At 43.0% G+C, this 12,064-nt stretch overlaps 1 protein-coding gene across 2 annotated transcripts in view; it reads right to left on the bottom strand.

The window, feature by feature from the left end:
• LDB3 (LIM domain binding 3) overlaps window positions 1-11,846 on the bottom strand; it is a 135,046-nt gene extending 123,200 nt beyond the window's left edge. For both annotated transcript variants that reach the window (XM_040320520.1, XM_040320521.1), the window contains exon 1: window positions 11,757-11,846. In XM_040320520.1, the coding sequence (XP_040176454.1) occupies window positions 11,757-11,838 (82 nt within the window). In that variant the 5' untranslated portion in view covers window positions 11,839-11,846. The remainder of the gene's footprint in view (window positions 1-11,756) is intronic.
• Between the last annotated feature and the right edge of the window lie 218 nt (window positions 11,847-12,064).

Here is a 12,064-nt window from a genome sequence, read left to right as displayed (position 1 = left end):
GCACAGGCAGTCTGATGGGTAGGGCCGCCATCAGGGGGTACAGAGCACATACACTAGTAAGGGGCCCTAACATCTAGAAGGGCCCGGCTGTCTGGCAGGGATCGGAGAAGGCAGGGGCGGGTGCAGGAGGACAGCTCCGTGGCTGCGCTGGCTTTCGGAATGTGTGCGAGTGTGAGTATCGTTGAGCTCTCACATCGGGCTCTTTGCTGCCAAGTCTGGTAAATTCCTGTATGTGCACCCTTCGTATGTCCTGCACAAGAGCTGGGACAAGGAACACCACCTAACAAGTAAGGGCTGTTCTACAAGTAAGGGGGGTGCCTATGTGTGTACATGTGTGCGCCTGTGTGTCTCTGCCTGTGTACATGCGTGTGTCTGTGCATGTGTGCCTATGTACATGTGTGTGTGCCTGTTTACATGTGTGTGCCTGTGTACATGTATGTGTGTATGTGTGCCTGTTTACATGTGTGTGCCTGTGTACATGTGTGTGCCTGTGTGCACATGTGTGTCTGTGTACATGTGTGTGGCTGTTTACATGTGTGTGTGTGCCTGTGTACACATGTGTGCATGTGTGTGTGTGTGTGTGTGTGTGTGCATGTGTGTCTGTGCCTGTGTGTGTGCCTGTGTACATGTATGTGTGTGCACCTGTACATGTCTATGTACATGTGTGTATGTGTGTGTCTGTTTACATGTGTGTGCATGTGTACATGTATGTGCTTGTGTACATGTATGTGTGTGCACCTGTACATGTCTATGTACATGTGTGTATGTGTGCCTGTTTACATGTGTGTGCCTGTGTACATGTGTGTGCCTGTGTGCACATGTGTGTCTGTGTACATGTGTGTGGCTGTTTACATGTGTGTGTGTGTGTGTGCCTGTGCCAGGTGTGAGGGGCGGCTTAGAGAGTACAGGTGTGAGGGGGCTAAGAGAGTACAGGTGTGAGGTGGGCTAAGAGCATGCAGGTGTGAGGGGGGCTTGGAACGTACAGGTGTGAGGGGGGCTAAGAGCGTACAGGTGTGAGGGGGGCTGAGAGCATACAGGTGTGAGGGGGGCTTGGAGCGTACAGGTGTGAGGGGGGCTAAGAGCGTACAGGTGTGAGGGAGCTTAAAGCGTACAGGTGTGAGGGGGGCTGAGAGCATACAGGTGTGATGGGGGGCTGAGAGCTTACAGGTGTGATGGGGGGCTGAGAGCGTACAGGTGTGGGGGAGGGGGCTGTGAGAGCACAGCTCTCTCAGGGATTTCCTATACCAAAGACATGTAGCAGAATACATTTTGGCCTACATTTATGAAGACATGTTTTAAATGTTTCTAATTTGATATGTTTCATAGCAAAAAGTAGAAAATATTGTACTTTAATTCTTGGGAGTAGGTGTGAAAATTGGGCAGGCTTGTAGGGGCCCATGGGCGTCCGCTGAATTTTTTTCAAGGGGGGGGCGCTTCGGCAGTGGCGACACATAGTCGCATTTAACCCTTTCTTCGACCGCTAGTGGGGGTTAAAAGTGCCCCCCATGTTAAAATGTAATCACTGGACCCCTTTACATTACACAGCACCCTGCATCACTGGACTCCTTTACATTAAACAGCGCCCTACATTACTGGACCCCTTTACATTACCCAGCACCCTGCACCACTGGACCCCTTTACATTACACAGCACCCTGCACCACTGGATCCCTTACATTACACAGAACCCTGCATCACTGGACCCCTTTACATTACCCAGCACCCTGCACCACTGGACCCCTTCACATTACACAGCACCCTGCACCACTGGATCCCTTACATTACACAGAACCCTGCATCACTGGACCCCTTTACATTACCCAGCACCCTTCACCACTGGACCCCTTTACATTACACAGCACCCTGCACCACTGGATCCCTTACATTACACAGAACCCTGCATCACTGGACTCCTTTAAATTACACAGCACCCTACATCACTGGACCCCTTTACATTACCCTGCACCACTGGAACCCTTACATTACACAGCACCCTGCACCACTGGATCCCTTACATTACAGAGAACCCTGCACTGTGCAGGACATTAATACATGAGTTACCATGACCAGTGCAGGACATTAACCCCTCCATCCCCCTGCCATGCTGCATATTAAAAAAAAAATAACAGAAAGTCATCACAGTTAATAATCTTCAGACTGCATCATGGAAATATGGCATGATGCTATACGGCATGCAGTCTGAAGATTATTAACTGTGAATGTGATGACTGTATGTGATTTTTTTTTAAATGCAGCATGGGGAGGGGGGCAAATGTCCTGCACTGGTCATGGTAACTCATGTATTAATGTCCTGACAGACAGTCATCACATTCACATTTCCAAATTGCATCATTCCGTATGTCATCAGCTTAATTTAGTTTAGTGCTTAATTGCAGTGCCACTGACTGACCGATGCTGCTGTAGAAATTGTAATGAAGATAGATGTTGTTGTTGCCTGATCGGTACCTCGTCAGTGGCGCTGGCTCCTCCTCTCTACGCTTCTCCCATCAGTGCCATCCCAGCCAGCCATGAATGATAATCCCCGCCCGCCGTGAGTGACGTCACGCCTAAGGGAAGCAGCTCAGCAGCGGCAGCGCGATGATCATATTGGCTGGAGCCTGGCGCCGGCAAACAGGGATGGGCCACGGGAGCGGAGTAAATGTATTGTAACACACTGACAGACTGAAGACATGAATGATCATGGCAGTGACACTCTTTTACGATCCCAGGGGGGTCAAACGCCCCCCCCTTGCCCTATGGAGCGAATGCCCATGTAGGGGCCCCATAACATTACTTTGCCCAGGGGCCTATGATGCTATTGAGATGGCCCTGGATCGAGCCAGTAACACACTATTATGCGCTGGGAGTGCTGTGCTCAATGATGCTAAACCTTCACTTTATCAACTGATTTGATTTCTGTCAGGGTTATCTGGTATTTTTTTTTGCATTTACTAAACAGATAAAACAATGTCAAAGGTATGTTTAATAACTAAAAGGTTACAAATAAGGCAGGTTCCTTTCTTAAGCCGCTTAAACACAAACCTTTTTTCATGACGTGAAAAATGAAATGTTTTAAATTGGTCGTTAAAAACGGTCGTGTGTGGGCTCCAGAGCATTTTTCACGACGTGAAAAATGGGCATTAAAAATGTAGAACATGCTCTATTTTTTCCAGCTTCGTTTTTAACTTTTTATCTTTGTGAAAAATGGTTGTGTGTACGCTTTAACGATGGGCAAAAAACGTGCTTGCTCAGAAGCAAGTTATACATAGTTACATAGTTACATAGTTAGTCAGGTTGAAAAAAGACACAAGTCCATCCAGTTCAACCACAAAAAATAAACAAACAAAATTAAAAAACACAGTACAATCCCATACACCCAACCTTATACCCACAGTTGATCCAGAGGAAGGCAAAAACCCTAGCAGAGCATGATCCAATTTGCTACAGCAGGGGAAAAAATTCCTTCCTGATCCCCCGAGAGGCAATCGGATTTACCCTGGATCAACTTTACCTACAAATCTTAGTTATTTTATGTACATTTAGGAAAGTATCCAGGCCTTTCTTAACCACTTACCCCCCGGACCATATTGCTGCCCAAAGACCAGAGTACTTTTTGCGATTCGGGACTGCGTCGCTTTAACAGACAATTGCGCGGTCGTGCGACGTGGCTCCCAAAAAAAATTGGCGTCCTTTTTTTCCCACAAATAGAGCTTTCTTTTGGTGGTATTTGATCACCTCTGCGTTTTTTATTTTTTGCGCTATAAACAAAAATAGAACGACAATTTTGAAAAAAATGAATATTTTTTACTTTTTGCTGTAATAAATATCCCCCAAAAATATATAAAAAAACATTTTTTTTCCTCAGTTTAGGCGGATACGTATTCTTCTACATATTTTTCGTAAAAAAAAATCGCAATAAGCGTTTATTGATTGGTTTGCGCAAAAGTTATAGCGTTTACAAAATAGGGGGTATTTTTATGGCATTTTTATTAATATATTTTTTTACTAGTAATGGCGGCGATCAGCGATTTTTTTTTCGGTATTGCGACATTATGGCGGACACTTCGGACATTTTTGACACATTTTTGGGACCATTGGCATTTTTATAGCGATCAGTGCTATAAAAATGCATTAGATTACTATAAAAATGCCACTGGCAGTGAAGGGGTTAACACTAGGGGGCGGGGAAGGGGTTAAGTATGCCTGGGTGTGTTCTTACTGTGGGGGGGGGGTGGCCTCACTAGGGGAAACACTGATTTTCTGTTCATACATTGTATGAACAGAAAATCAGCATTTCCCCCGCTGACAGGAACGAGAGCTGTGTGTTTACACACACAGCTCCCGTTCCCCGCTCTGTACCGAGCGATCGCGTGTGCCCGGCGGCGATCGCGCCCGCCGGGCACACGCACGGGAGTCGGGGGCGAGCGGGGGGCGCGCGCGCGCGCCTCCGGCAGCGCGCGTGCGCCCCTAGTGGCGGCTAATAGGCAGGACGTCATATAACGTGATCTCGCCTAGGAGAGCAACCTTGTGGACGTATTTCGACGGTGCGGCGACGGCAAGTGGTTAAAGCAATCTACTGAGCTGGCCAGAACCACCTCTGGAGGGAGTCTGTTCCACATTTTCACAGCTCTTACTGTTAAAAACCTTTCCGTATTTGGAGGTGAAATCTCTTTTCCTCTAGACGTAGTTATGAGACGGGAGCGCTCGTTCTGATAAAACTAGCATTCGTAATGGAGATAGCACATTCGTCACGCTGTAACAGACTGAAAAGCACGAAGACTGAAAAGCGTGAATTGTCTCTCATCAAACTTTTACTAACACGCGGTAACACGAAATCAGCAAAAGCTGCCCAAAGGGTGGCGCCATCCGAATGAAACTTCCCCTTTATAGTGCCGTCGTACGTGTTGTCGTACGTGTTGTACGTCACCGCGCTTTGTTCGGGCATTTTTTTTTCATGATCGTGTGTATGCATGGCAGGCTTGAAAAGAATCAGGTTGAGAAAAACATATTTTTTTCCATGACATTAAAAACGGTCGTGTGTACGTGGCATAAGGGTTTGCATACACTTAAAAGAAGCATGAGCTAGAGAAACCTGGAAGCTGTCATTTTACTGCCTTCTTATTCTAAAAATACTAATAGTCATGATGATCTAATGGCTTTGATTCTTTCTGAGTCACAGATCTGGAAGATTTGACACATGCTCATTTCAGGTCAGTCACCCAGAATGCATTCAAGTGGGAGTCAACTAGCAGGTCAACAATGGCACCCCCTAGGTTTCCAAACTCAATGAATAGACAAATTCTGTACACTAATCCAGTCTCCTTCCTTCACCACTGTTAGCTCTACCTGTGTGGTTGACATTGTTGTTGTTGACCTGCTAGTTGACTCTCACTTGAATACATTCTGGGTGACTGACCTGAACGTCCTTCTGTTGAAGTTAGTGGGAATGTCAAAGGGGCAAGGAGGAGATCATTAGAGGAACCTCAGTGGATCTACAGTAGTTAGAAAGGATGCATTTGGTTTTGAATGTTAGTTCAGTATTTTTGGAAGGAGAATTTTTAACTCTCAGGTCAGTATGCTACGTGTTCAGCTGTCATGCCAAATAAACTGACATGTCTGTTGGTGGGCAGTTGGCATATACAAAAATATCTTCGCCATAATGACTAGGGATAGCATGTTTAGTGGTAAACGATTTTAAAGGCTTATTTAGGTAAAGTGACTTGAATTTCAGGCTCAGGAGTCATTTAAAGTGTGTTTCATACAGTTCCTATCCACTCTTGTCACACAGTTTAGCTTTGAATGCATGCTATGTGACAGGTGCTGCTGTAATCGATCTCTCTGTACAGCTTTCATTGCTGGCATTGATTGTGGAGGAAGTCAGGGAGCAGATCTCATTGAATCCAGCTCCTCTGAGTTGTCCAGAGCAGCTGGTCAGACCATTAGGTCTTCAGTTGGGCAATGTGAAAGCTGAGACCACGCCTGTCTGAAACAGGGCTGTCTTTCCCTCCTGTGTAAACTATGCTGTGAATATAAATAGCTTTGGGTGTTAGTTTTTGGTTTTACTGTACAAAGATATCCCCAACATGTTGGTGGGCAGTATAATAATATTATCTGTACAGTTAAAAATTGGATAACAAGTTGTATCATTTTTCGTTCTGCAGTGGGATGTACATGTAATGCAGCGGTGATCACGTTCATGGCATGTAAAGCAGCTACTAAGGCATGTACCAGTTCACACTGTACCATTTTATGTCGGGATTATAACTTGCCGCCAATCCCATTCCTCCCAAATGTCCCTCTTTTTAAGGGACTGTCCCTGATTTGGAAACAAGTCCCCCTGTCCCTCTTTCCTTATCATTTGTCCTTCATTTTGGTCTGATCTATAATATTGTAAATAAAATGCACAAATTATCTTTCAAAAAGTGTTTCCCAGTGCTAAACCTTTTATTCAATGTCTAAATTGTTGCATTTGTACATTTTAAAGCCAGTATAAAGTAATAGTAGTAGGTGTAAAAAAAAAAAAGAAGCACTTGTGGGCTTGATAATTTTTTTTGTATAATTCTCCTTTAAGGGGGCATGACAGGGGGTGTGTCCTATGCCTACATACTTTTGCTAATGCCCCTTGTTTCCATCTCAAAAAGTTGGGAGGTATGCATTCCCCATGATGCTCACCACTACATAGAAAATACAACCTGGTAATTTTAATTAAATACATTTTTAGTTTTAATTTAAATATAAAATATGCTTTCAAAGTGGCCTACTTATTAACGGAGCTCTAAATAAAGTGGGCCTTGTTGAACAGAATATTTGGTTGTCTACACTCCCTCACACTCCCTTCACTCCCCAGAGAAAGCAAAATTACACGTGCTAAGAGTTGACTTATGCCGCGTACACACGATCGGTCAAACAGATGAGAACTGTCTGATGGACCGTTGTCTTAGGTTAACCAATGATGGTCAGTCGTTTTAAAAAAACGATCGTGTCAGAACGCGGTGACGTAAAACACAACGACGCGCTGAAAAAAAACAAAGTTCAATGCTTCCAAGCATGCGTCGACTTGATTCTGAGCATGCCTGGATTTTTAACCGATGGACGTGCCTACAAACGATCGGTTTTGTTCTATCAGTTAGGTATCCATCGGTTAAATTTAAAACAAGATTGCTTTTTTTTAACCTATGGATAAATAACCGATGGGGCCCACACACGATCGGTTTGGTCCGATGAAAACGGTCCATCAGACCGTTCTCATCGGTTTGACCGATCGTGTGTACGCAGCATTAAAGTGATTCTAAACTCAAACTGTATTTTACCTTTTGCATTCTCTGCTTTAAGTTAAAATAAACTGCCTGCTAACTGCTGGTTGTCTTCTTTTTTGCTATCTGTGTCCAATTGAGGAGATTTCCCTTCACTTTTTCTGTCCTGTAGACACAACAGGACGTGACCAGTAAGTGAGAAAAACCCACACCTGGACAGTTGTCACTGGAACCAGTGTCCCCATTGGAAGTTTTCCCCTCTGTTATTGTTCTTATTACAAATCATAATGTTGACTATTCTCTCGCTTTCAGTCCCAGTGGTCACTAGGACAACAATTTTTTTGTGAATCTCTCTAACGAGGATGTGGACAGCTATATAAACTTAACAGTGGTTCTAACATTTCACTACTTTACCCAAAACTAAAAAAGTTTTGGCTATAGTAACACTAGAAGAATAAAATGTTCTTGCAATACTTTGGCTGGGCAGTTGGTCATATAATTGGATAATACGGTAATTAACTTAAAGGGATATTAAAGGTTCCTTTTTTATTTTTTTTAAATAACAAACATGTCATACTTACCTCCACTGTGCAGCTCGTTTTGCACAGAGTGGCCCTGAACATCCTCTTCTGGGGTGCCTCGGCAGCTGTCGCAGCTCCTCCCTACATTAGATAACCCCCTTGGAGAAGAGCTCTCCCGAGGGGGTTACCTTGCAGGGGCGCTCCCGAGTCATAGACACCGGGTGTATGACTCGGCCCTGCCCCTGGCGCCCGTGTCATTGGATTTGGTTGACAGCAGCGGCAGCCAATGGCTGCACTGCTTTCAATCTATCCAATCAACACCAGGACTCCATGGAGAAGAGGACACCGGGTACGCGCCGAGCAGGTGAACTGGCTCAGGTAAGTAAACTGGGGGGTGCTAGGGGGCCGGTGATTGCCAGGTGTTTTTTCACTTTAATGCATAGGATTCATTAAGGTGAAAAAACACGAACCTTTACAACCCCTTTGATAGCAAGTCACTCAGTATTAAAATTCCTCTTTATATAACCCTGGAAAAGTCTGGAAGCAAGGCCTCAGTAGCATTGCACATTGTACTGTGGTTTTTCTTTATATAGATATTTGGTCATAAATTCCTATAATAAAGAAATATTCCATCTTAGTTCATAGGAGCTCATAAATTGTACAGATCTATAGAATTCCCCAAATTGGGCAACAGTGTCTGAGTGGACATTACCATTCTCTGGAAGCAGGATTTGTAAAGCAGTATGTTACAGGAGAGCGTTATGAAGTAGCTTTAGAAATATTTGATAGGGTAGTGAAAAGATGTTATAGTGTCATTGAACAATCTCTGTGCAATCTCCTCTAGATTTACCAAAGCTATGTAATGTCAAGGCCTACCTGCACACTTTATTTAACAATCATGTAGGCTTTTGCGAAACATGTAGACTCTCTATACTCTGGATGGTTGGATATTTTATTGGTAACAATAGAATGTAAAATATGAGATATTGTATGGTTGTGACAATATAATATATTTATTCTATGAATATGTAAATGAACTCTGTCTATTTTTGTTAAAAAAAATCCTTTTTAACGATATAACCTTGACTGGTAATCAGTTATACATATGGTACCATTAAAGTCCACTTTAGCCTCCTCCTAACTCCCTTTACACAATTTGACGGGACAAAGGTACCAAATTGACCCCCTTATATAATAGCACATCTACAAATGCAGTACAAAGCTGTCGGTAGCTCTAAGGTCCCTTTCATCCGGCTGGTTTGTTGGAGCCACTGGATTCCTGCATCAAGAAGCTGCGGATTCTTGCTGCTGGAATGACCAGATTATTTGATCAGCTTTGGCAGCTCAGCCCATTTAAACTAATGGGGGTTTGACAGCGGCCAATGCTGATTACATGTAGTCGCATAAAAAACGATTAGCTGCATATAGGCACAGATGTTCAAGCCTGGACGCAGCTGACTGCATCTGTCCCGAACCACAGCTAACCGCTCTGTGTGCAGCTATATGCGATCAGCAGCAGTCGCTTTCAGCCCACCATTAGTTTAAATGGGCTGAGCAGCCAATACTGATCACATAATGTGGCAAGAATCCACAGATTCTTGCCACAGGAATCCAGGGACCACAACAAATCGGTCATGTGAAAGGGGCCTAAAGGTAATTGTATAATAAAATTACACTAGCAAATAGTAACCAGCCACAAAGCTTTAATTAACAAAATTTACTACAGTAATCTAAAATGTCTTGGTTATTATAGGTTAGTACAAATATCTCCTTATTTATTTTTCACATAATCAATAGGCCTGCTTAACTTATTTGATAGTTCTGTTAGAGAAAAGAGAAATAATACATTTTTCTTATTGACCAAGGCTGATGACACACAGGCTATTTTCCGACGATTTAAGCCCCTCCTCCAACTCGCTTCATTACAGCGACTTGTCACTAGGAAATCATAATGATTTTCCATGGGAAATGTTTAACGCAATTGACTCAGTCACTGAGCTGTCACTCAGCAATCAAGATTGAACAGGGTTTTGGCTTGGCGGCAAAATTGCTACAATTTTCTATGAAATGTTGCAACAGTCACTTTGCTACAATTGCTGAAGTGGCATGATTTGTAATAACAACCCAATGCTGTAGCAAATCACCAGCACCTCTAGCAATTAAGGGCCTGATTTACGTAGAATCGCGGCGGCGTAACGTATCGTATATACATTACACCGCCACAAGTTTTCATCGCAAGTGCCTGATTCACCAAGCACTTGCGTGAAAACTTACGCCGGCGGCCTCCAGCGTAAGCCCGCGTAATTGAAAGGGCCGTGTGCCATTTAAATTAGGCGCGCTCCCGCGCCAGACCTACTGCGCATGCTCCGTTTTGAAATTCCCGCCGTGCTTTGCGCGGCGGCGACGTGCGTAGCGTTCTTTCGTATTCCCGGACGTCTTACGCAAGAAAAAAAAAATTTAAATTCGACGCGGGAATGACGGCCATACTTTAACATGGGCTGTGTAAAGTTAGGGCAGGTAAAACGACGACTAACTTTGCGACGGGAAACTAGACTAGCAACGACGTAACGAAAGCGAAAAACCGTCGTGGATCGCCGTAAAATCTCATTTGCATACCCGACGCTGGAATACGACGCAAACTCCACCCAGCGGCGGCCGAGGTACTGCATCCTAAGATCCGACGGTGTAAGACAATTACACCTGTCGGATCTCAGGGCTATCTATGCGTAACTGATTCTATGAATCAGTCGCATAGATACTCTGAGAGATACGACGGCGTTTCAGAGAAACGCCGTCGTATCTCTTCTGTGAATCTGGCCCAAAATCACTATATACAAATCCCAATTTATCGATGACTTTAGCGATTTTGTAGCAGCATTAAATCTGTACAAAAAAATTGCCTGTGATCTGCCAATTTTAATAATTTTGGTTCACAGTAGTGTACAATTAACTTTTCAGTGGCAAAACAAGGCAATTCTAAGGCCTAAATTTGATTTATTTATTTTTTATTTCTATAATTTACATTTTTGAAATATATTTTTAGATTTGCTCATTTTGAAATGTGTGTAACAAAATTTGAAGTATAAATGGAACATAAGAAGTATTTGTATACATGTACATCATGCAAAACAGGATAAGTGACATTTATACACTACGTACATAGTTACATACATAGTAGGTGAGGTTGAAAAAAGACACAAGTCCATCAAGTCTAACCTATGTGTGTGATTATATATTAGTATTACATTGTATATCCCTGTATATTGTGGTCGTTCAGGTGCTTATCTAATAGTTTCTTGAAACTATAGATGCCCCCCCACTGAGACCACTGCATACTGACACATGGACATTTATTTAATACTATTGTACAAAGATCATTAAAGTGTACCAAAGCACAGAAAACACTATTTTGGCTTTCTGCAGTCTAGTGCAGTCAGAATGATGAGAACTAAAATGTGTACAATTGCTCTGTTATCTCCGACTGTCCCTTTTTACTTTAAATCAGATAAGTAAATGTCCTTTAAATAATCTCACAATGATTACTGTAATCAAATGTACTTCTTGTTAGGAGTCATCATAGTAACCTATTCCTCTGTACATTAGGGCTGCTTTGAAAAAAAAGATCCTGCATAATTTAGTAGTAGTTTTGCTAGTTAGACAAGTTAAAGTATAATGTAAAGGGCTGATATTGATGTTAATACAATGTAAGTGATAATACTGCTGTATTACACAGCAACATCAGTCTATATGCAGTCTGTTAAGAGCTGATCCCCTGTGATTAGGCAAACAAATGGGCTGCTGTAAGTCCCAGCTGGCACAGCAAGCACAGGCAAAGAAAAAGCAAACAACATGAACTGTAAGGCACTGTTTAGAAGAATAGAAATGCTAAGAGCTGCATCATGCAACGAGTTAGAAGGGAAAATGCTGGTGGTAGATGTCCTGTGTTAGTATTGTCAGATAGACAGTTATGCATTAGATTCTACCTGGGAGCTGTTCTGCAGATCCCTTCTGGAGCTCTTGTGGCTCAACAGTTGTTCCATAAGCACATTTATCTGATCCCTGCATCCAGCGTGACGTCATGTTCATGTAGAGGGCATGAGGAGGGGGGAGTTCTTAAGGTGGACTCTTTACAGTTACAGTTCCAATTATATCTTGAAAAAGTTCCTGGCCCTATATGAAAATGATAACAAATTAATAATAATTTATGAAGGGCATGAATGCAACAAGTTTTATATTTTTACCTTTATTTAAAACATTGTGGCAAAAAAATTAAAAATAAAACTATTGATTG

The sequence above is a fragment of the Rana temporaria genome, chromosome 8, assembly GCF_905171775.1.
Source record: "Rana temporaria chromosome 8, aRanTem1.1, whole genome shotgun sequence".
Classification (NCBI taxonomy): Eukaryota; Metazoa; Chordata; class Amphibia; order Anura; family Ranidae; genus Rana; species Rana temporaria.
Note: the sequence above shows the minus strand (reverse complement) of the source record. Positions and strands in the feature narration are given on the sequence as shown.